Raw genomic sequence first — 23,772 nt, 5'->3', positions numbered from 1 at the left:
TTCATAAAAATAAAATGTAGAAATAAACACTACATTCTCCTGCCTCCATCACCACTTACCACCATCACAACAGCTGAGAAGGAGGGGAAGGGGGAGGGGAGGGGGAAGAGGAGGAGGAGGAGGGGGAGGAGGGGGAGGAGGAGGAGGAGGAGGAGGAGGAGGAGGAGGAGGAGGAGGAGGAGGGAATTTTGAGTTGAGGCCAATGTGTTCACAAATACTCAACTGTTTAGACATTGGGCCACCACAGAAGAGCTTGGTGATTGACAGCCCTGCTGTTTCTCATGAAACTGTAGCATCTAAAGTTTCCTTTGTAAATAGTCAAGTTTTAACATTTAACATCTTAATTAAGCTGGTGCCTTTTGAGCTTTTACTAGGTGTCATATGCTATACTAAATGCTTCTCATGGATTATCTTATTTAGGTACTTCAATAATCTAATATGTAGTCATGTTTAACTGCTGAACAATCTGTGGCTTAAATTATACATCCATTAAGCTTTAGGGCCAGGATTCACAGCCATTAGTCATTCTGCTTCATTTGTTTTGACCAATTCGGTCTTTTTTTCTTGACATACTTAATCATGGATAATGGTTGCCAAATACAACGTTCTTTCTTCTCTTTCTTTCATCTCTTTGGTCTTTCTGTTTCTTTTTCTTTCTTTCTTCCTCTCTTCCTCTCTTTCTTTCTTTCTTTCTTTCTTTCTTTCTTTCTTTCTTTCTTTCTTTCTTTCTTTCTTCCTCTCTTCCTTCCTTCCTTTCTTTCTCTCTCTCTCTTTCTTTCTTTCTCACCATCTCTTTCTTTCTCTCTTTCCTTCTCTTTCTTTCTATCTCCTTTCTTTCCTTCTTTCTCTACTTCTTTCTTTCTTTCTTTCTTTCTCTCTCTCTCCATCTCTTTCTTTCTCTCTTTCCTTCTCTTTGTTTCTCTCTCTTTTCTTTCCTTCTTTCTCTACTTCTTTCTTTCTCTCCATCTCTTTCTCTCTCTTTCTCTCTCTTTCCTTCTATTTCTCTCTCCTTTCTTCTTTCTCTACTTCTTTCTTTCTTTCTTTCTTTCTTTCTTTCTTTCTCTCTCCATGTCTTTCTTTCTCTCTTTCCTTCTCTTTGTTTCTCTCTTTTCTTTCCTTCTTTCTCTACTTCTTTCTTTCTTTCTTTCTTTCTCTCTCTCTCTCCACCTCTTTCTTTTTCTCTTTCCTTCTCTTTCTTTCTCTCTCCTTTCTTTCCTTCGTTCCCTACTTCCTTCTTTCTTTCTTTCTTTCTTTCTCTCTCTCTCTCTCTCTCTCTCTCTCTCTCTCTCTCTCTCTCTCTCTTTCTTTTCCTTCCTTCCTTCCTTCCTTCCTTCCTTCCTTCCTTCCTTCCTTCCTTCCTTCCTTCCTTCCTTTTGGGAGGGTATCAGGGTCTTACTATTTAGCCCTGGCTGGCCTAGAACTGGTTGTGTATACCAAGCTGGCCTTTAGCCAATAGAGATCTACCTGCCTCTGCCTTTTCAGTGCTATGATTAAGGTATACATCACCACTCTATCCAAATATTTGTTTATTGCTGGATTTATTTTATTTTCCTTTCTTTTCTATCTAGAGTGATCTATTGGTGTGTTGAAATTTTCTTTAAAAATTTTCATCTATTTATTTTAGTTTTATGTGTTTGCCATGTCCCCAGAGGCCAGAAGAGGGTGTCTAATAACCTTAAAATTGGGAACAACAGCTGGTTGTGAGCTGCAGTGAGGGTGGTGGGAACCAACCTAGGTGGTCTGGAAGAGCAGCTCTACTTTCAACCACACAGGCATCTCTCCAGTTCCATGATGTGTTGAAATTGTATGTAAACTTCTAATTCTGCTTGTCACCTGCATACAACCACATCCCACCACAGCGTCAGTCCAGTGAATTGAGAATGGGTTCACCTTTATTGACTGTGCTGTCCATATGGACAATATTCCTTCTTGATCATGTTTTCTAAACATAAAGTCTAATGCTGTCCATATTTGGGCTCTTCCTTGAAAATTTCATTGAAGACCCTAAGTTTGTGTTACCCACAGTGCAATTCAATTTCAAGATTTACAGTTACTGACATTCATTAAGTGCTTGTCATATACTTCTTCATATATAGAGTCTAGTTTTTCCTCTATGTTAAATGACCATACAAATAAGAAATTACTTGCAGGATATCTTCAGGATGTCTGGCTAAATAAATGTTGTAACTAGCATGCTTGTAAACAAAACTGGTCATGGAATTCAGTTAGAAAAATCTTATAATTAATGTTCAAAGACTACTTTTTGTACTCACATAAAATCAGGTAGCTTTTTAAAAAATGATGTATTTTTAAATTTCAGTAAAAGGAGTTCCACGAAACCTGAAGGTGACAGATGAGACTACGGACAGTTTTAAACTTACCTGGTCCCAAGCTCCAGGGAGAGTCTTAAGGTATCGGATTAGATACAGACCAGTTTCTGGTGGAGAAAGCAAAGAAGTGAGTACCCCAGCCAATCAGAGGAGGAAAACACTGGAGAATCTGACGCCCGACACAAAATATGAAATATCTGTGATTGCTGAATATTCCTCGGGACCTGGATCTCCACTGACAGGAAATGCAGCCACTGAAGAAGGTAGAGAAGATATGCCAACCGCATGGAAACAAAGCACATTAGCTTGTTCCAGTTGTAGGAAAGCTTTAGGGAAACTATTTTATGTGGAAGATTCTGAGGTCAGATTCTTTTTAAAATTTTTTTATTAGGTATTATTTTCCTCATTTACATTTCTAATGCTATCCCAAAAGTCCCCCATACCCTTCCCCCGACTCCCCTACCCACCCACTCCCACTTTTTTGCCCTGGAGTTCCCCTGTACTGGGGCATATAAAGTTTGCATGACCAATGGGCCTCTCTTTCCAGTGATGGCCGACTAGGCCATCTTCTGATACATATGCAGCTAGCGTCAAGAGCTCCGGGGTAATGGTTAGTTCATAATGTTGTTCCACCTATAGGGTCGTAGATCCCTTTAGCTCCTTGGGTACTTTCTCTAGCTCCTCCATTGGGGGCCCTGTAGATCCATCCAATAGCTGACTGTGAGCATCCACTTATGTGTTTGCTAGGCCTCGGCGTAGTCTCACAAAGACAGCTATATCAGGGTCTGAGGTCAGATTTTACACAAAAGATTTTCACCCCCTTTGAGACAGAATACTCATATGTATCCCAGGCTATCCTCAAACTTATATTTGTCTATCTTACCCTTCTTACTGTGGTGATTGCAGGATATTGCTATTATGTCTGACTTCTATGGAAGATTTTGATTTGTGTAAACTCAGAAAAGCAATTACATGTTTTTCATTATTCACTATCATTTAGGATCCTATTCAGCAATGCTTAAATATTTAGCTAGGCAGTGGTTTATATTGCCATAGAATCATTACATAGGATGCAAATTTGATATGACACACATATGAAAAAATGAGTATTTTTCAAGTCATGTTTACTAAATAATGTCCTTTGACACAGTATTTTCTATTCTTTTTCTTTTTCTTTTTTTTGTAAAAATAAAGTTAGAGGGAATCCAAGAGACCTAAGAGTTTCTGATGCTACGACATCAACGCTGAAGTTGTCTTGGAGTAGGGCACCAGGAAAGGTGAAGCAATATCTTGTCACATACACCCCAGCAGCAGGAGGTGAAACTCAGGAGGTCACTGTGAGAGGAGATACAACCACTACCATGTTGAGGAAATTGAAGGAAGGGACACAGTATGACTTATCTGTGACAGCACTGTATGCGTCTGGGGCTGGCGAAGCCCTTTCTGGAAAAGGATCAACTCTTGAAGGTAATTAATATCTCAAGTTCTGGCTGTGTGTGATTTTGCATGAAGAAGCTGGAAGTGTTTTTAGAGAATGAAATCTGGACTATATGGTCTGCTTTTTTTTCTTAAAAGGAACATGTATTAAAAATTAATGCTATAAATCAGCCTGTTGTATTGCAATATAGCACAAGCAACTGGGGTAAGACCATGGGATTCTGAAATGAATAAAGTGGGAAACATTCAAGGGAGTGGATCTTGGGGAACATGTAAACTTGAGGAGCCTTCAGAGGTCTCAAGGTCACATGGCTCTACTCTCCAGGTCCACATGGGGGCCACTCTCTGACTCTAGTCATCTTTTTCATAAAACATTCATAACTGCTCAAGGAATGTGAGACTAAACCATAGGCTCTTATGTTTATATTATTTTAATCATATTTTTACATTGCTTATGTGAAATGATGGTGAGAGAGTTAATCTGAAGTATATCATGAGTGCAAAAAAAAATCCAGTGGAGTTGGGCAAAGTACCCAACATTAGTTGGATCAAGGAGCTTGGAGAAGAATTGTAGATGCTGTAACCATCAGCGACAACGCCTGTTCGGAGGCTTTCTCCCTTCCCTGAGTGATGTTGATGGGGCCAGTCTCGTGTGGGACTAGTGCAGGTAATGCCAGTTGGTGTTTACAATAGCTGAATCCAGTCTAGGAAATGGTGTGTCATCACCCATCCTTCTGAATTTTAAAAATTATTTTTCACCAAGAATAATGTCCTAAAAATCTCACATGCACTTTTAAAACATTCTTTTTGGCTTGTGATTTTTTTTTTTTTTTTTTTTTTTTTTTTTTTAGGTCAAATGGGTAGTGTAGTTGTTCCTAAGTTTCTGACTTTTTACAAGTGGCATAGGGCAATTTCCAGATTACCATCATGTATGAGTGCCAGCACACAAACATTTACATCTATTTGACCAGAAGTTGTTTCTGAGGAAGTTGCACAAGAAGAAGAAGAAGAAGAAGAAGAAGAAGAAAAAGGCAGTTTCTTATTTCTTGAGAAGAAGGGAGAAAGCAAAATAGTTAGTGAACTAACTTAAAAATATAGTGACGTGAAACTAAATTGTGTTGATCAAAGACTTCTTTATATTAGAGGCCTTGGCCTATCCTGTAGATTACAAAAGCGCTGTCCTGCTTTTATGAACGTATTTATCCCATTGCATTATGTGTGGTAAGCTTGATGAATCTGTGGAAGTGGAGCTGTGGCTAAATTAAAAGAATAGATTTTTTTTGCCCCTGCTTATTCCATTTCATTTTATTATATCAACTTAGCCAAATTCACATACCATATACAGGAATAGGATATGATGGCAAATGTGGGGAGTGGAAAGCCCGGAGCAGAGCCAGGCAAATGCTTCTGAGGGCTGCTGGTTTTCTAATCTGGTTTTCTCCTGGGAGAGGCGGTGGTAAGTGCAGCCCTTGAAGGAATGCATCTTCTATCCAGGGCCTGGAGTCAACCAGCAGCGCTTCTGTAGGTTGAAAAATTTGCGGATTACCTTGAGAACACGTGGTTTCCAAGTCAAAGGATGAAAGTTCTGTCTTTCCTTTTCTAGAATAGGTCGCATGGTCTGCAACTGTCTCTAGCCTGAATTTGCTTCCTAGGACTTTTTTCCTTTTGAAATGCAGCCGATGATCTGAAAATTCCCGTGTCTCTGGAAGAGAGATTTATTAGCGTTGGCACTAGGGCGGTTCATGGTTGGCTTAGGACTGTTGTGTGATAGAATCACAAAGGCAGAGTTTATTACTATTTCAGATCCAAACTTCAGAGGAATCTGAGCAGAAGCCATTAAGTTTGATTTATATTGTCCCCAGCCCCCGTTGTTGTCATTGGAGTAGATAGGCTTTATGCAATTACTAAAACGCTGCTGTGCATGCATGCAAATGTACTTTAAGTCTGGATAGAAACCTTCCTGGTCACTGCTGGGACTTGAGAGTGTAGGGAACCTACTTTGATAAATCTAAATGAATAGTGCTTATCTTTGATTCAGAGATTCACCACAAATGAATGAAAACATCAGCTTGGGAATCATACATTTCTGTTTTTGAATTTTGAGTATTTTCTGGCTATGGAAACCATGCCTTTTCAGGATTCCCTTTGTTTCCGTTGCTGTAGCAACCTGCTGGTGACTGACCCGTGAATGGCTTCCTATAGATCAAACGGAGTTGACTCAGCTGACATTTTGTTACAGTGAGGTTTTCTGCACAGTGTGAGGATTCTGCCTTCTGCACAGTAACATGAGCTTCTCCAAGGTGGACTAAACAAGGCCTCTCTGTTTTCTTAGATTTACTGCTATCTCATAATTTAAAAAAATCATACGTTGTGGGGTATAAGCAGCCTGACATCGCCAGGGAATTTTACCATGATCATGGAATGCCAATCCAGGTTCTTTTCTGTGGCTCAACTGCTTGCCAGAGGAATAAAGCTAAGTCAGACTTGGAGAGGCAATAAATAAGGAAGAGAGATGTCTACTTGGGCAGTTTTAAAACTGAACTTCAATGTAGTTGTTAGGTATTGACAAACTGCTTCTGCTTTTAAGTAGCTGAATTGAGTTGCCGACAGTGAACTTTGTCCTCTGGAGTGGTGATTCTGGTTCTGTTTCCACACACGTGTTATCCAGGAGCAGGTCTTCTGCAGCCTGCTGTGGAAAGTTGGATGACTTCTGAGCTGAGCGCTAACGGAAAAGACACGTTGATTTAGAGGAGCATTTACATTACATTTTCAATTGGACGTCTATTTCTGAAAGTGCTGTGTGACGTCCAGTGAAGGCTGGCTGGAGCAGTCTATAAGATGAAACACAGCTTCAGTACTGGGTGATTCATTCTTCAGTTATCATCGTCGGCTAATTTATATTTTAATTATGTTTGAATTGGATGCTCATTTCCTTTTCGGAAGGTGAATGGAAAAGCACTAAGGAAACATAGGAAAGTTACTTAAATGAGACATTAGTTCTTTGGCGTAGCATGTGGAAAAAATTGTATAATTCAACTCTTTGTGGATGTTCAGATCATGAGAAATACACCTGTGTGCTAACTTTCACAGCATCAGCAATGAGACGATGCAAGCAGACATGACACACACATGCACACACGAACAAACACACACACGTGTGTGTATACATGATTTAGTCAGAACAGAAATGAAGGACATCAAAATTGTTTTTAAGAATATTCTTGTTTTTTTAAAACAATTTCATACATGTATACAATGTATCTTAATTAATCTATACCTAACTCTCCTCCCACTGACTGTGAACATTTTGCCTCCCACGCTGAGTACACCCTCCTCCTACCTTCATGTCTTCATTACAAAGTATAACCTCCTGGAGTCCACTCAGTGCCACTAGAATGCATAGACTATCAGCCTGAGCATAGACAATCTACCAACGCCTAGGAAACAAGAATCCACCTCCCCCAGTTGTCAATAACGACCAATGGCTCCTTAGCTAGGGGTGGGGCCTCATGGACCCCTCCCCTTTCTGTGTTGAAATATCAACTGGTTTGACTTTGTCCACGCTATGCAGGTAGCCATAGCTGCTGCTAGCTCATGACTGCAACGTCCATATCATGTCCAAAAGATGGCGTTCCACAGCCTTCCCCATCCTCCCCACTTGCACTCTTTCCACCTCTCTTCTGCAATGTTCACTAAGGTCACTTATTCTCCAGCCATTTGGCTGAATAACAAGATTTCAAATGCCGATTGAGCCTTCTACCTTTAACTCCATGAAAGAACACACTCCTATTCCTTGTACTTACACTGGCCCTAGGAAGAATGTACAGGCACACTACTGAGATGGAATCGGAGGAAGAGAAGTGATGACACTAGGAAGATACATTGAAACAAATGCAGTAGAGTCTATTCCAGAGATAAATGGAATATAGAACATGTAGTTCAGAGCAGGAGAAAGTGAGCTATGAGATTTAAGCATTATTGAGAGACATTCACTTAGGAAAAACCATGCGCAAGCCTCAGGATCATGACTCAAACACTTGAGGAGCTCCCAGAAGCCTGTTGGGATCTGCTCACTGCCCCGGTACTGTGTCTGGAGAGCAGACTCTGACTTCCTGCTTACCTTTTCTCCTCTCTCTCCTCTTCCGTATTCTAAAAGTGGACACCTGGCTCAAGCCTAGTCTACCCAAACTATTTTCTGGTAGTTACTGATAATTGAGGCAGAAAGTAGAAGTATATTAAACAAGCAAGAGCCTCCCTAGATGACACTTTAGATTTAGATTGACTAAATTCCATAAGAGTGTCACTGAGTGTTTAAAAGCAAATATGTTGAGAGCCATTTTCTTCTGGGACGTGATAGGGCAGAGAGAAGGGAGGGAGGCATCCTGAACCACATTTCATGACATGGAAAGCGTGTGATGATAAGCTAAATCAACTACCCAGCGCTCCGAGGGTCAGTCTTGATTTGATGTGCATGATGCTATAACCATACGATAGAAAGATCACCACACAGTCTCAGACATCCACATCATGACCCATAATTTGACCAGTTTGGCTTATCACAAATTTCTCATTTTCCAGGAGCTGTTATTCTAGACAAAAGCTGGAGTGAAAGTTCACTGCCCCTCTGGCCACATGTGTCTTCTGAACAAACAGCTCCATAGCATCATCATTATCAGCAGCAGCAGCAGCAGCAGCAGCAGCAGGAGTAGCAGCAGCAAGAACCTGGGGAGGATTGAGAGGGTAACAGAAGGAGAGTCGGGCATGTGTGGAGGAAAGAGATAAGAGTAAAGCGACATAGAGGAATGAGTCGCAGGACAGATTTAAAAGGGCTTTAGGGACTCTTAGTATTTAGACACAGTCTCATATCTTCTGACTTGAGCAGAGATGAGCTTTGCCTCTCAAAGGTACATTTCTATGTACACCATGTTTTATTGCTAAGGCACTAGGAAGTGACATAGCTGGCTGGTGACACACTCAGCTGGCTGCACACTTAACTTCACCACTAGCCGCATGCCAGCCAGTATCCTGCCTGTTTCACTACAGTTTCCTAAATCGTTTCTTCAATTTTTGGTAATCTGATGATTGTTAAAAACAAACAAACAAACAACTTTGTAGATTGTAGGTCTGATAAAACGTTCTCATCTTGGATTATCTTTTTCTCAAAAATCCATGTGTTACAAAGTACCTTGTATTTCATTAGAGTACATGGCTTCCTACTTTGTAGACAAAGCAGCAGTCAGTCTGCCCGAAAAGAGAACAAACTTAACTTCGAGGAGTACTCATCCTCCTGACTGATAGAAGAAACCAGCACACACCTTTAATCCCAGCACCTGGGAGGCAGAGGCAGGTGGATTTCTGAGTTCGAGGCCAGCCTGGTCTATAGAGTTCCAGGACAAGCCAGGGCTACACAGAGAAACACTGTCTCGAAAAACCTTAAAAAAAAAAAGAAGAAGCATTTGTCTTTTCAGTCTTGGCTTCTGAATTGAGGTGCTTTTACTCTATGGGGTCTGACCTTCGTCTTTAGTGTGGAATGTATGTCTGCAGATAATATTCATATACCTCAGTCAGAAACTCTGATCTAAAGGCCTGTTTCTTGTGACTCGAAATCTTCTCTGAGGCCATTTCAGTCATTGCTGGTGTGCTTTCAGTGAGAATGAAAACACTTTTTAGTTGCTATTTCATTTGTATCTTAAAGAGTTTTTTTTTTCCAAATTAATCTCATGTCATTAATGCACTTGAAAGATCTTTACTGTGATTTTGCTAGCATTTTGTTCTAGCTTTACTGGTCTTTTGAGTGTTAAAATAGTTGGTTAAGCCCATGGGAAGACATGTCTAGTGAACTGAAATCTTTTTGTTCTAAGCACAGAAACATCTCTGTGAATATATTTTTGTCTCAACCACAATTCTCTTCCTGTTATTTTTCTCATAGTGAAATCACTTGCGTGTGTTTAGGAGATTGATGCCTGTTGTCATGGAAACAAACAATGCTACAAGTTCAGTGCTGTAGAAAGTGGGGGAGAAAAATAGACTAAAAAACATAGCCCTTAGGGAAAGTAGAAGTTGGTGATTACTGTGGTATTAATTTGGAAGAAAATTCCCATATTTTAAGCTATTTTTGTATGTTTGGGGGATATCATTAATACATTAACTGGCTTATTGAAGTACAAAGTGACTATCAAGTGAGCTCATTTTCCGGTAGCCCTTCTGACTGCAGGCTAAGAGATTCAGAAGCAAAGGCACATGTGGAAAAATGATCTATGGTAGGCAAAGGAAGAGTGCATTGCAGACTTGAAACTTAATGGGGTTGTGGGAAATCAGTCACCAAAACAAGTAGAAAACAACGAACAACCAAACCAAGCCAAGAAGCTAGTGATTTGAAGATGCACTTTCATATTTTGCAAGTAAAGAAAATATAGGGTTATTCCCATGCAAGCAGCAAACACTTCCCCTATAAAGGAAAATAAGTCACTATGTTCTTGGAAATAAGTGCTTTTGGGTCCAGTGAAACATGCAGATAATTTCCTTCTAGAGAGGAGAAGTCCTGTTTGCTTTCAAAGTTATTTATAATGGAATACGAGGTTCCCATTAGGGTCTGGTGTGCATTCCAGCTTCTCTATTTATCTTTCCCTCTAACGTATAGCATGTATGAGGAGTGTGTGCACCAACTTTGTTGTTGTTAGTCATTATCTTTACTTTTGGCTGATGCTTAATTGTTTATAAGTAGTTCTAAAATGTTAATTTTCACTCTGAGTTGAGAAAATGACAGATTTCAAAAATCTAGTATGCACGCTATCATTTACATCAATGTAAAACAATTGCTAGCATAATACATACTCAGGAGGTGGATAGTTCTATATTTATGTCACGGTGTATCATAAACTCTAGTAAAAGCAGCCAATATAAAGTGACCAGTATATTTATATTACATTTAAAAAATGGTAAGTGGGGATTTTATTAGAAATCATCTGCGCCTATTATCAAGTTGAGATTTCTACATTTTTATTTAATAGTATATGTATAATGTACATTAGTATATATAATAGTATGTATATATATGTAGACAGTTTTGATAAGATATAATAAGTGGTGTACTCTATTTCAATGACAAATCACTTTTAAGTTTTCCAAAGTATTGGTGATTTTTAGTTTCATTGGAGTTAAGCTATGTTGAAAGTTTGTATTTTTACTCTTTTGAATTGAATATGCAAGTAAAAGTCTCAACAGAAAACATTTGTGGGAGTTTAGGTTTGCAAGTGGTGTACAATTGTATTTACTATAATTCATATAACAAAACTGAGACGATTAAGACTAAACAGAAAGGAAATAAAACCTGGTAAGAACTTTAAGACCTTTGTGAACAGTGGGCTATGTCCTAAATCACACTGAAGTGCGATAAAATATTGACATTTAGACATATTTTTCTCTTTGGAAAGAATGTTAAAATATGCATTTTTTTCAAATTAAGATGTGAGCCCTGGCCTAGAGGACTCTGCACTGAAAATGAGGACCTGGGCAAGGCTGATAGTTAGGAATCGATCACCCCGGAGTGTTCTTCCACCAGTTTGTCCCATTGACTGAAAACAGCCCCAAAGCTCAGAAAGAATGGTTAGCTTTAGATAGGTTGACTTTGAGTCCAGTATGTTAGGATGTCTACCGAGATGAATGAATACTTAATTATCCAGCTGACAGTTAAAAAATGCTACTCTTTTACTCTCCATTCCAGAACGTGGCTCACCTCAGAACCTAGTTACCAAAGACATCACAGACACATCAATCGGAGCCTATTGGACATCTGCCCCAGGGATGGTTCGAGGGTACAGGGTCTCATGGAAATCGCTTTACGACGACATTGAGGCTGGAGAGACAACTCTTCCTGGAGATGCAATTCATACTATGATAGAGAACCTGCAGCCAGAGACCAAGTACAAAATTTCAGTTTTCGCAACTTACAGCAGTGGAGAAGGAGAGCCCGTGACCGGAGATGCCACAACTGAATGTAGGTAACATCCCAGGTGTGTTGGGATGCATGTTGGTGCTACCTAATGGCTAGTCAGCTCAAGTGACACGCAGTTTAACCACTGAGGTTGTTTTCTTCACTTGGTAGTAACTGACGTTCAAATTAGATTTGGATTTGAAAAATGATATCACTTGGACAATTTTGAATTCTTTCCAGCTATATGTATTTTTTTTTCATTTTATTTTTCTGTGAAAAGATCAGCTAAATAGGACACTCAACTAGTGAAAAGACAGCTTCCATGTAGACAAGTAGAATTTAGGAGCATTTCTGGTTGTATATAATCTTGTTCAAGAGCCTTTGCTTTTCTCCAAGAGTCGGTTTCCTAATCTGTAGAATATGGACAATCCATTTCTACTCTTACAGTGCCACAGGGGTGAAAGGAAATGATAGTAAAGAGCACAACAATTAAACACGTATGACAGTGCATACGTTCAGCAATGTCAAGAAGTGTACTTCTTTGTTGGGGAAAGCTGTGTGTTTATGCAGGCAAAGAAGGATACCTGGTGCATATCTGTGCTTTTTGATCACTATTGTTTATTTTATATTATATATATATATAGCCAGCAAGGGCTAGCTAGGATTCTGCTTGCCTCTGCCTCCTGAGTACATGTATCACCAGGTCTGGTTAGTTGAGACTGCTGGTACTCTTACAGGGTTCACCCTCCTCCTTAGCTTCTTTCAGCCTTCCTTAATTCAACAACAGGGGTCAGCTACTTCTGTCCATTGTTTGGGTACAAATAACTGCATCTGACTTTCAGATGTTTGTTGGCGTCTTCAAGAGGGCAGTCATGATAGATTCCTTTTTGTGAGCTCTCCATAGCCTCAGTAATAGTGTCAGGCCTTGGGGCCTCTCCTTGAGCCGGATCCCACTTTGGGCCTGTCACTGGGCCTTCTTTTCCATTTCCATTCTTGTAATTCTTTCAGACAGGAACAGTTTTGGGTCAGAGATGTGACTGTGGGATGGCAACCCCATTTTGAAGCTGTTTCATTATGATTCTTATCCATCTGAACATAAAAATTATCTTTGAAAATTAAGAAAGACAAGATTTTGTTTTCTTCAGCTTTAGTGCCTTCTAAAAGTGCTTAGGAGTCGTTGAGTCTTAAGAGTCTTGCATTGAATTGAATGATCTGGCAAGTAAAGCCATTGTAAGAAAGGGGATATAGGTTGTTTGAAGATATTTGGTGATCTATTTTTGAGGGTTATTCATAATATGAAATATTAATGAAAGAGCTAGCTTAATAATGATGTAAGCTATGTGTTAGATAGGTATTAATCTACAGCACTTTCTAAAATACTTGATGTGTGTGCTTTCATCTGCTAGCTTTTGAGATGTTTTAATGTGTCAGAATTGCCTATTTTGTGTTCATTGTCTTATACACACAGCAATGAGAGGGTTTGTGTCAATTGTACTGACCCTGGCCAGACATTTACAGACTGCAGCTTCTGAAAAGGCCTGAATAAAATTTCTAACTCTGTACTTTTGAACTTTAGCATTCCTTGTGGCATTATGACCAGAGGAATTCTTTACAGATAAAACATAACAAAAAATTTAAGACCACATCTTTGGAGATTGACTTTTCTTTTTTTCCCCAAATCTCTAGAATGCAGATAGGAAATCCCTGCAATATGAACTTTTATTTTTCTGTATTAACTGGATAAAGCGAGAGCATTCTACTGAGGCCACGCTGAGCTTAGGCTCACATGCCATCATGACACCACGACTGCAACATTAAGCAAGACATCTGTGTCCACACTTAGAATCTAGAGTTCCTTCCTACACGAAGGGAGAGGCAGACAAAAATGTTTTCCTTTAACATGCTGTACATTATTATTATTATTATCATCATCACTATTATTTATTGTTATTATTTTTTATTTCACAGTATCTCAAGATTCCAAAATCTTAAGAGTGGATGAAGAAACAGAACACACGATGAGAGTTACCTGGAAAGCAGCACCGGGGAAAGTCGTCAACTACCGTGTTGTGTATCGCCCTCAAGGGGGTGGGAGGCAGATGGTTGCTAAGGTGCCACCCACGGTCACTTCAACAGTGCTAAAGAGACTTCAACCCCAGACCACATATGACATCACAGTTCTCCCAATGTACAAGACAGGAGAAGGAAAGCTCAGGCAAGGCTCAGGAACAACAGGTATAAAACAATGATAAATATTTTAATTGAATCTGGGGCTGGGGGGCTGTGTCTGAGTTATAGAGTATTTAGCCAACAGGAATGGGTCCTTGGATTTAAGCTCTAGAACACTATAGGCAAATATTTATAATTGTAATAAACTAAATTATATTTATTAGATGGGGTGTCTAATTAGTTTATTACTTGTTTTGCAAATCTAGTTCCTTGTGAACTGATCTTTCTGCTAATGTATCAATGCAAAACTCACTTGAATTGTGCCAATTGTGTGTGCTGCTCTTGCAGAACTCAATTTCCCAGGGCTTTTATTGAGCCTGACATTTTATGCTAGTAGTAGACTTGACCCTTCTTATACATACACATTTTTTCTTGTGGGAGTGAATCCAAAACACCTAAGCCTATCTTATCCATAGTATTGTTCTTAAAATCTTTTATTTTTACAGCGTCTCGATTTAAATCGCCGAGAAACCTCAAAACTTCTGACCCAACCATGTCAAGTTTCAGAGTGACTTGGGAGCCTGCCCCTGGGGAAGTGAAAGGTTACAAAGTCACATTCCACCCTACAGGCGATGACAGAAGACTTGGGGAGTTGGTCCTTGGACCATATGACAACACAGTTGTCTTGGAGGAGCTTAGGTAGGAATGAACTGTATTTGTGCTAAGGACTGTATCACTTAGGTAAATTTAAATAGGCTTTATACAAAGAACAACCTCACGTGTTTGCAGAAAACAGAAAAGAATTAAGTCTGACAAACAGCTTGTATTGTTTAGATAACTTTTGTTACTAAGTGATCAGGGATGACTTTTAAAAAGAATACCTGGGTTTTGACATGTCCGTATCACATAGTTTCATTACAGTTGCAGTCATGTGAAAATGTGTGGCCAAGTGACTCATTCTGAGACACTCCCCTGCCCCCGCCAGGGTGGATGTCCCTGCAGGGAAGCACACTGGAGCTCAAAGGCCAGAGTCTGTGCTTGTGGCCAGCTGGCAGAAGAGCTTTGAGTTGATTAGAGGTCTAGTTTTAGACAGTGAGATGGAAAACAAAGGAGTGTGAACTTGAACAGCACTCCACATTCATCCAGAGATACCAATGGGTTACTGTACATTCCTCTTGGAAACTTTGCTTGCTCAAGTATTCATTCAATAGTGTTGGAACCTGTATAATGCTTGCTGTTCATTGTAACTTGAGTAGGTAGGATGAAATTTGGAAGGTCACTGTTTGACATTGCCCAGTGCTGAGTGTCTTAGGTCATTGGGCAGACACAGAACATTTCAATCATTCTAAAGCCGGCATCTCAGGAGCAGCCTAAGCAGGGCAGCTAATTTTTCCCAACACTGAGCGGCATGGGGGAAATGCTGTCTCTCTGACCAGTCCTGAGACAGTGCTGTAAATCCCCAGAGCTCCCTGGAATGCTGGGTGGCTAGTTTCCTGTGATTCCTTACCAGCAAGCTGGAATGTGATGGCAACTATCTTTCTTCTTTCACAATACTGAACATTATTCATTCCTATGGGTGAAAGTTTGTTAGTGAAGATAAGTTATCTTTAACAAGATGGAAGCTGTTCCTTTGAGACCATAGTCCCTACCCACTCTGCATATCACTATTTCAGGGCAGGCACCACCTATAGAGTCAATGTTTTTGGGATGTTTGATGGAGGAGAAAGTTTACCACTCGTTGGGCAAGAAATGACAACTCTTTCTGACACAACTGTGACACCATTTCTATCTTCTGGTAAGAAACTGAGTTATATTTCCATGAGAAAATAGTATTATGAAACTATCGGGCAAGTGAAGTGTGAGGCTATTAAGCAATGAAAATTATAACTTTCACTACAATTTATTTAAATAATGACAAACTCTTTTATATTTGTAGAAACTGCTTCAAATATCCAGTTGAGCCTACTTTTTTCGCTTTTCTTTTTTTTCAATTTCGCATTAATTAAATACTGGATTATTTAAAAATGAGTTTTTATTAAGTGTAACTTTCTATTTTTTCTTTTTTAGTAATGTGATTTTCTTTTATTAAGATAGTTATATATTTTTTACTTTGAGGGCTTACTTGGATGGAGAAAGAAGGCTCTATACATAAAGAATCGGGCAAGCATGACTTACAAGCATGATAGTAGCACAGCCCTTTAGAGGTTTTGTATTTGCCATAATTACAGCTTTGATGTAGGCGAGCCAGCATTTAATAGAATTAAAGGTGAGAGTAGGAGATAGAGTTTCCTTCTAAACTTTAAGAAAAAGTGCTTATTAAACCCAGTAGGTCTTAGCATAATCAGAGTAGGCTGTAAAGATGTAGGTTCTAGAACAGTACACAGCATCTTCCATTGTGAGAAAGGCTATGCACAGATGGTACTTCTGTAATTAGCAGTGTGATGAACATTGCTTAATTTTTGTTCACTTTAAAAGTGATGCAAATATGATCTGATAACATTGCAGTAAATGAGAAAGTTTATAGGCTGCAAGCTTCTAAAAAAAAGAACGTTTACAATTAAAGGTGGATAAAAGAAAGTGTCAAAATTTGATATTTTGCATTGTTTCATTGTTTCTCTTATGATGATATTAACCGGCTTATATTTTTATTTTGTAGCTTGTCACTGAGGATATTGGGATTATTTTCTCTTTCCAAAGCCCCTTAGCTTTGTATCTGTGTTTGCGTTCGTTGTCTCGACAGCTCTCAATTTGTGTATTTCTCTGCATCCTTTCCCAAATTGTCTTCCTTCTTCCTCAATTCTTTAAATGTGCAAACTTTGCTGTCTGAATTTACCTAATTTTTATCTGCAGTAGGTGAAAAACTTGAACAGTTAATAATGAGATAATAGAATAGTGTTTCGAGTTTTCAAAACGTGTCTTTACTTCACAAAGGTCTGATTTTAAGACTCATGTATCCAGTCCTCCATAACATGTAATGGTTACCTGGTGGCTTAATTATTATAAAGAATATTTTTGGCTCACTGGAATCACTTACAGTTTAGACATTTAACCAGTCCATCTTATGCTTATATGCTAATGTCTTAAAGAGTGAAGGAGGATGCTATATCTTATAGCACATCCACATCTTATTCAAATTATTAATATTTGTTGTTAGATAGCTATGCATTCTCATTTATTATTTTAGGTATTGATTGTGTGAGCCTTTCAAACTAACCATCATAGTTTAACTAAACTCTCTAGGGTCTATGGTTGTGATCACAATATATATATATAGTCACCAATGGAGAAGAGGTTTGCCACTGAAATGATATTTGGAGAAAGGGATTCACATGAATATCATTTAAGGTTAATAAATTATAGTTGGGTCTTTAAATTATGACACCTAGCTGCAGTGTTAAATAGACAACTTAGGTGGCACAGGGGACAACCTACCAACTATGTGCTTCTTATCGTCCTGTCTTACCGTTGCCATGTCAGGGATGGATTGTCTCACCAGAGCTGAAGCAGACATTGTGTTGCTGGTGGATGGGTCATGGAGCATCGGCCGTGCAAATTTTAGAACTGTGCGAAGCTTCATTTCTCGTATTGTAGAAGTCTTTGAAATTGGCCCCAAAAGAGTACAAATTGGTAGGTTTCCTCAATACTGAAGACCTTTGATAACTTACTTGCTATCTTTTACACATCATAATGTCCATGCTGTTATTTTTAGCTCTCGCTCAGTACAGTGGAGACCCCAGAACAGAGTGGCAGTTAAATGCTCATAGAGACAAGAAGAGTTTATTACAGGCTGTGGCGAACTTACCATACAAAGGAGGAAATACCCTCACAGGTGAGTCAGGATGCTTTGGTGAGGTTTTGACACAATGCTTTTTGGTCAGGCAGGTAGCTGAGAGGTGATATGACTGGCTGTCTTTTAAAAATCCCACTAGGCATGGCTTTGAATTTCATTCGCCAACAGAGCTTCAAGACTCAAGCTGGCATGAGGCCTCGTGCTCGCAAAATTGGAGTTCTCATTACCGATGGAAAATCACAAGATGATGTGGAGGCTCCATCCAAGAAACTCAAGGATGAAGGCGTGGAGCTGTTTGCTATTGGTAAGCACTGGAGATGATAGTGATGCCCTGAGGTGACAGGTACATTGAGGACATTTTCTGTATTTAAAAAATATTATTGGATTCCCATGCTTACTGACACCAATGAATGTCAGAATTCTTGACCCTCCTAAACAAAAGTCTAATGAGAGAGCAACAAAATTAATTAACAAATGGGGAAAAACTAATACTAATCCCAGCTCTAGTTCTTTTGGAATGAACAAGACTTATTGGTATCTGAGAAGGAGAAATAAGAAGCTTAAAAAAAAAAGACATCCATACTTTGTCTTGATGGCATTAAAAAGTGGGCTTTATTTGCCTACAAAAAGAAGTTCTGGAATTAGGGAAAGGTACCATATATATTTAGAGGAAACATAGCTCTGTTGTGTTTTAGGGAGTTCATTACAATAAAGGGATTTTTATATTTAAAACTACTACAGGGGAGGGAGAGATGGCTCAGAAGTTAAGCATGGTACTGCTCTTGCAGAATACCTAAGTCCCATTCTCAGAACCTACATCACAGCCACCAGGGTATCTAGAGCCTCTGTGGGTACCTGCACTCATGAGATTAACAGACCAATATAGACACAGTGATGGAGCACTGATAAAAAGAAAAGACCCGAAGTATTTGCTTCATACCATTAATTTTTCCTGAAAGGTGCTTTCAATTTGTACTTAACTCTTTTTTCAAGGTATTAAGAATGCTGATGAAGTTGAGTTAAAGATGATTGCCACTGATCCAGATGACACTCACGCATACAATGTGGCAGATTTTGAGTCATTGTCCAAGATTGTGGATGACCTCACCATCAACTTGTGTAACAGTGTCAAGGGCCCTGGTGAGCTTGGTCAGATGCTGGTGTGTCTGGGTGGGGACCCTCTCATGTGCCTTTAGAGGCTTCTGCCTCCTCGATACCAGGAGATTCCCCTGAGTTGTGGTGACTAAAGATAACAGGGCAATTTTTAGTATCTGCATCTGGTACATGGTAAATAGTTGAAGGCTTTGTGCAAGTTAATTAAGAGACTTGGTCCTTATTACATGTGAAATTTTTTCTTTTTATATAGGAATATTAGAGTAAAACTTCCCTCCGTTAATTTATTTTGGTTCTGGGAAAGTTAGAATGAATTTAACCTCATAGACACAGTAGAAATGGTTCCAGATGTTTGCAGAATTGCCATTACTAGTGCTAGATGTCTGCTTTGAGGAACTTCCTAGTTAAGGGACACTGCTTTAGTTCATTTTAAAATGATTTTTTTTCTTTTTTTGGTGGCGGGGATGGCACCAAACTAAGAAATGGCTTCTAGCTTATTTAAGGATTTATTTAGGTTATATGGCTTAGTTGATGCAAACAAAAGTGGGAAGAGACAAAATAATGGAAAGAGAGTTGACAGACACTCCTATTCTAGCACAGACCTGCTTGGGGGCAACACAGCTTCACTTCAGTGCTACGTTATTCAGACAGCTATGACTTAAAAGTTGACCAATTTGGCTTGCTCAGTAATGTTTGGTAGCTTTTTTTTTCGGCTTCCTAATGTATAGGGGAAGACATCTTATGTCTGATTTCCTTTCTTCAGCTGCAGATTTTCAGGTCTGATGCTCTGCACTGATAATCCCCAAATGTGAAGAGAAGTTACAGCCTTAAAGCTTAGACCATACGAAATCACAAGAAGACATAGACCTAGAGCAGTTACCTAGTTAGGGTCAGATAGATAGGGGTGCTGTTGTGGGACTTTGCATGATGTAACCATGGAAAACAGATTATGGTTTAGAAACAATATCAGAACTGGGTTTGTAGTGACAGTGGAGGGCATAGAATGGTTAATCTCTGTGCAAACTGTAGGACAAGACAATGGAAGTGGCAATACTGAAGGGCTTTTCAGAATTAATGACAGATCCATGATTCTTAGAGTGTGAGGACATTTCCCTTAAACATGTGGATTGTGTAGAAGCAGTGTGTCATTAGCTGACAGTGGTTTCAGAGATGCGGAATGAACTCTTACAGTGTGGCAGAAACACTTTTGAAGGTCTGTGTCCTTGGTTACATCCACGCTGCATATTTCATGTTCTTTCTTGTACATCTGTCTTCAAACTTTTGCAGATATTCTCTTTTGAATTTTGAACAACAGACTGGCCTTTTCCCTGGAGAAACAGACCAGCTGGGCAGCCAGAATTTGTAGGCTTCTGGCTTTGGGTGAACTGAGAGAATTGTCTTTTTTTATTCAATTGGAGTGAACTTTGAATGGGGATGGAGACATCTTTTATCTGTTTTTTTTCTTTATTGTTTTTTTATCAACTACGTAATAGTTGCAGTCATTGAAGTTTCCCAGGCCATAAAACAACTTGATAATTTTGCAAGCTTGATTTCGACCCAACTGCTAAGAGCAGACATACTCACTCAATTTGGGCTTACAAAGAAACCCAGAGGAGCATGTATGAAAGTGATTTGTCATGCTCATGGTCACATAAGAGCAACTCCTCTCTCTTTAAATCATTATTTGTAACAACTGGCTGTTGGTCTTAATGTATTTATCACATCAATTTTTAATTTTCTAGTTACTGTTACACATTGTTTTACCCATATCTTCCCACAGGAAGCACAACCACAGGCTATTTAAATATGCCTATAGCCATATTTTAAAATATTGATATTTGCTAGTTTTCATTCTTTTTAAACACATAAGAAATAAGTGCTCTAAAGACACTCAACACAGACAAGCCACTAGTGTTATCTTCATAGAACACAAGATGTGTAGAAATGGTAATGGGGTAGGGAACTTGGTCTAGCCTTAGACCATGGAAAAGTAGAATTGTCTGGATTTAGGTCCTGTTTATTAATTATGTAGAAGGGGTTGAGAGAGGAGAGGGCATGAGAGATGACTCAGAGGTTTTGTGTCTAGGTGACATTTTAACTAGTGGTTTCAGAAAGAACAGGAGATCATGTTTAAAGAAGGACAAGGCACTCTGGTTTGACGCTTCTGAGACTAAAGGAATCCTTTAGCCATTTGTTCAGAGAGACCAATGGGCAATGGGCTTTCGTACAGATTCATCATCTACTTTCCATGTTAAAGGGAGCCTGTGAAAACTTCTGTATAGACCAGCACTCTTTCAAGCTAACTTCCTCCTTCACCACTTTCCTCCAGAAATGAGAGTGTGTATCTTTTATCTTCACACACAGGTGACTTGGAAGCACCGACTAACTTAGTAATTTCAGAGAGAACTCACCGTTCTTTTAGAGTGAGCTGGACACCCCCTTCTGACAGTGTGGACAGATACAAGGTGGAATACTACCCTGTCTCTGGAGGGAAACGCCAGGAGGTGAGCAGGTGACCCTTAAGCACTTCTTCCCTATAGTGAAGACTGGGTGAGCCTCATTAGAGCACAGAGGAAAACGTTGGGTGAAAGACAAGAGATGAATGAAGAGTGGTACTCTGTTCCTCTCAAGACAGGCACTTCTGTTTGGATCTCATTAAAGGGAAATAGCTTTAAAAAATGTTCTTAATGGTTTCTAAGTACTGTAGAATATCAGTCCAAGTTTTCAAACAAGTTAATTGATTCATAAGTTTGGACTAGACTCATAAAGTTGACAAGGGAAACTTACTAGAGATGGCAAATTGTACTACTTCTACAAACATGGATATCATAGCTGGGAAAATAAATTACATTGTCACCTGAGATCGCTCTGTAATCCAGTAATTTCTCAAAATAAAGGGCAAAGTCTCCTGGGATACCTTCTAAACCTCCTGGAGGTGGCTGTTTGGAGGTCTCTCAGGAAGAACGGAGTTGAGCATCCTTTTTATTTTCCCTTCCAGTTTTATGTGAGTCGACTAGACACTAGCACAGTGCTGAAGGACCTGAAGCCTGAGACTGACTATGTGGTGAACGTGTACTCTGTGGTTGAAGATGAGTACAGTGAGCCTCTGAAGGGCACAGAGAAAACCCGTAAGTCAGACATGAGACAGCAAGAGGGACAAGACAGCTCCATTATTTCATTTCCAAGACAAACAGGGGAGGGGACATGCAAGACTTCTGCCAGCCTTTGACAAATCCACTGTGTCCCAGTCATTGATGTGTAAAACTTACATCTTAAGTATCTTAAGTATGTCGTTGTTGTTTTTTTTAAAGAATTAAATGAAACAATGTGTTGGTGACTTCTGTCTGAAGTTCTATGACTAAAGAATAAAAATAGCTTAGTGATGTTCCAGAAAAAGGGATTAAAGTCTCAGCAAGTTTATCTATTTTGGCTTTCATATGGTTTCATTGGAATGCCATTTGTAATCTGAACTTTGAGCATTCTCCTCTATTTATTAGTTGGAATGTGTATCCCAGAGAATTCAGTGCAATGAACACTGATGGGTTTTTTTATGGGTGGAAGGAGCTATAGTCACTCATTAATTTCTCAAGCAATACATTCTCTATTTAGCATATATATTTATTGATAAAATAGGAAACATTTGTTTGCAGGGATCCAACTGATATCCTTTTTCATATTTTCCTAGTGCCAGTCCCTGTAGTTAGCCTGAATATTTATGATGTTGGCCCCACCACTATGCATGTGCAATGGCAGCCTGTGGGAGGAGCTACTGGCTACACCGTATCATACCAACCTACTCGATCTCCAGAAGGAACAAAGCCCAAAGAGGTGAGAGATGGCTGTTTCTTAATTACTTGGGGTTTTTCAGACTTTATAGATTTATTACTACATTACAGTCATATTATACTGCAATCTTTATGAATCAATTTATAATATCATACCCCCCCCAAAAAAAAAAAACCAGAAATGAGGTTTGTGACCTGTAGCACACTAAAAAGATTGACACAAAAGAAAAAAAAATCTCCAGTTCTTATATTTGGGTGTAACAGCTGTGTTCACAAATGGTTACAAACGGGCTTCTACTGCATTTCCTGCTAAGTGGAAGCATTTGACTTGAATGTCTTATTTCCCTCTGGCATTTCCATGTGTAGATGCGCGTGGGGCCAACAGTGAATGATGTGCAGCTGACTGGCCTCCTTCCTAACACAGAGTATGAGGTCACCGTCCAGGCCGTCCTGTATGACCTCACTAGTGAACCTGCCAAAGCTCGGGAAGTCACATGTAAGATGTTGCTTTCTTCTGTTTCTTATTGGTGTAAAATTGACACAGATGTTAGTGATAGTTTGACAATTAGTGCATGGTTAGAGTTATTAATCTTTTCCTTTTAGTTAGTGTATGAAAAAATGGGCATCAACTGTGCGCTCCTTATTTTGTCTTCCTACTTCCATATTCCCTTACCATCCTTTCTTTCTCTTTCCAAGTAGAACCCTTCTGAATATCATGCTATGTCATATCATGTTATGTCATGACTGATCAACAATCAATCTACCTACCTACTTATTATGTATCATCTGTCTGTCTGCATATTTATCTATCTACCTATCACCTACCATCTATCTATATCTATCTATCATCTTTACATATATCTATTTTTCTTTTCATGTTTAATGAAGCTTATATTCAGACATATCTTATAATCAATGGAGTTTAGAGTTGCTCTTGGCAACGTGTTAATCAAGGAATAGACATGAAATAATAGTGTATTTTTTAGAAGATCTATTTATTTTATTCTATGTGTATAGGTACTTTCCTGCATGCATATACGTGTGCACCATGTGCATGTCTGGTGCCACGGATCCCCTGGAACTGGAGTTACAGATAGTTTTGAGCTGCTATGTAGATGCTGGGAATTGAACCAGGGTCCTCTGGAGGAACACCTAGTGGAGAAACTGCTGAGCCATTTCTCCAGCTCAAGAGTGCATGTTTTAATCTATGAAGTA

At 39.2% G+C, this 23,772-nt stretch overlaps 1 protein-coding gene across 3 annotated transcripts in view; it reads left to right on the top strand.

Annotated features, from left to right (window-relative positions):
* Col12a1 (collagen, type XII, alpha 1) overlaps nt 1-23,772 on the top strand; it is a 122,155-nt gene that overhangs the window by 25,185 nt on the left and 73,198 nt on the right. For 2 of the 3 annotated variants that reach the window (NM_001290308.1, XM_006510797.4), the window contains exons 12-25: nt 2,321-2,593; nt 3,525-3,797; nt 11,491-11,763; nt 13,669-13,935; nt 14,376-14,568; nt 15,543-15,664; nt 17,347-17,496; nt 17,579-17,698; nt 17,799-17,963; nt 18,653-18,799; nt 21,137-21,276; nt 21,771-21,900; nt 22,458-22,600; nt 22,924-23,053. In NM_001290308.1, coding sequence (NP_001277237.1) covers nt 2,321-2,593; nt 3,525-3,797; nt 11,491-11,763; nt 13,669-13,935; nt 14,376-14,568; nt 15,543-15,664; nt 17,347-17,496; nt 17,579-17,698; nt 17,799-17,963; nt 18,653-18,799; nt 21,137-21,276; nt 21,771-21,900; nt 22,458-22,600; nt 22,924-23,053 — 2,526 coding nt within the window. The remainder of the gene's footprint in view (nt 1-2,320; nt 2,594-3,524; nt 3,798-11,490; nt 11,764-13,668; nt 13,936-14,375; nt 14,569-15,542; nt 15,665-17,346; nt 17,497-17,578; nt 17,699-17,798; nt 17,964-18,652; nt 18,800-21,136; nt 21,277-21,770; nt 21,901-22,457; nt 22,601-22,923; nt 23,054-23,772) is intronic. The other variant, XM_006510800.4, reaches the window with a different exon arrangement.

This window comes from Mus musculus, chromosome 9 (assembly GCF_000001635.26).
Source record: "Mus musculus strain C57BL/6J chromosome 9, GRCm38.p6 C57BL/6J".
Taxonomy (NCBI): domain Eukaryota; kingdom Metazoa; phylum Chordata; class Mammalia; order Rodentia; family Muridae; genus Mus; species Mus musculus.
This window is presented reverse-complemented; position numbering and strand designations above follow the sequence as displayed.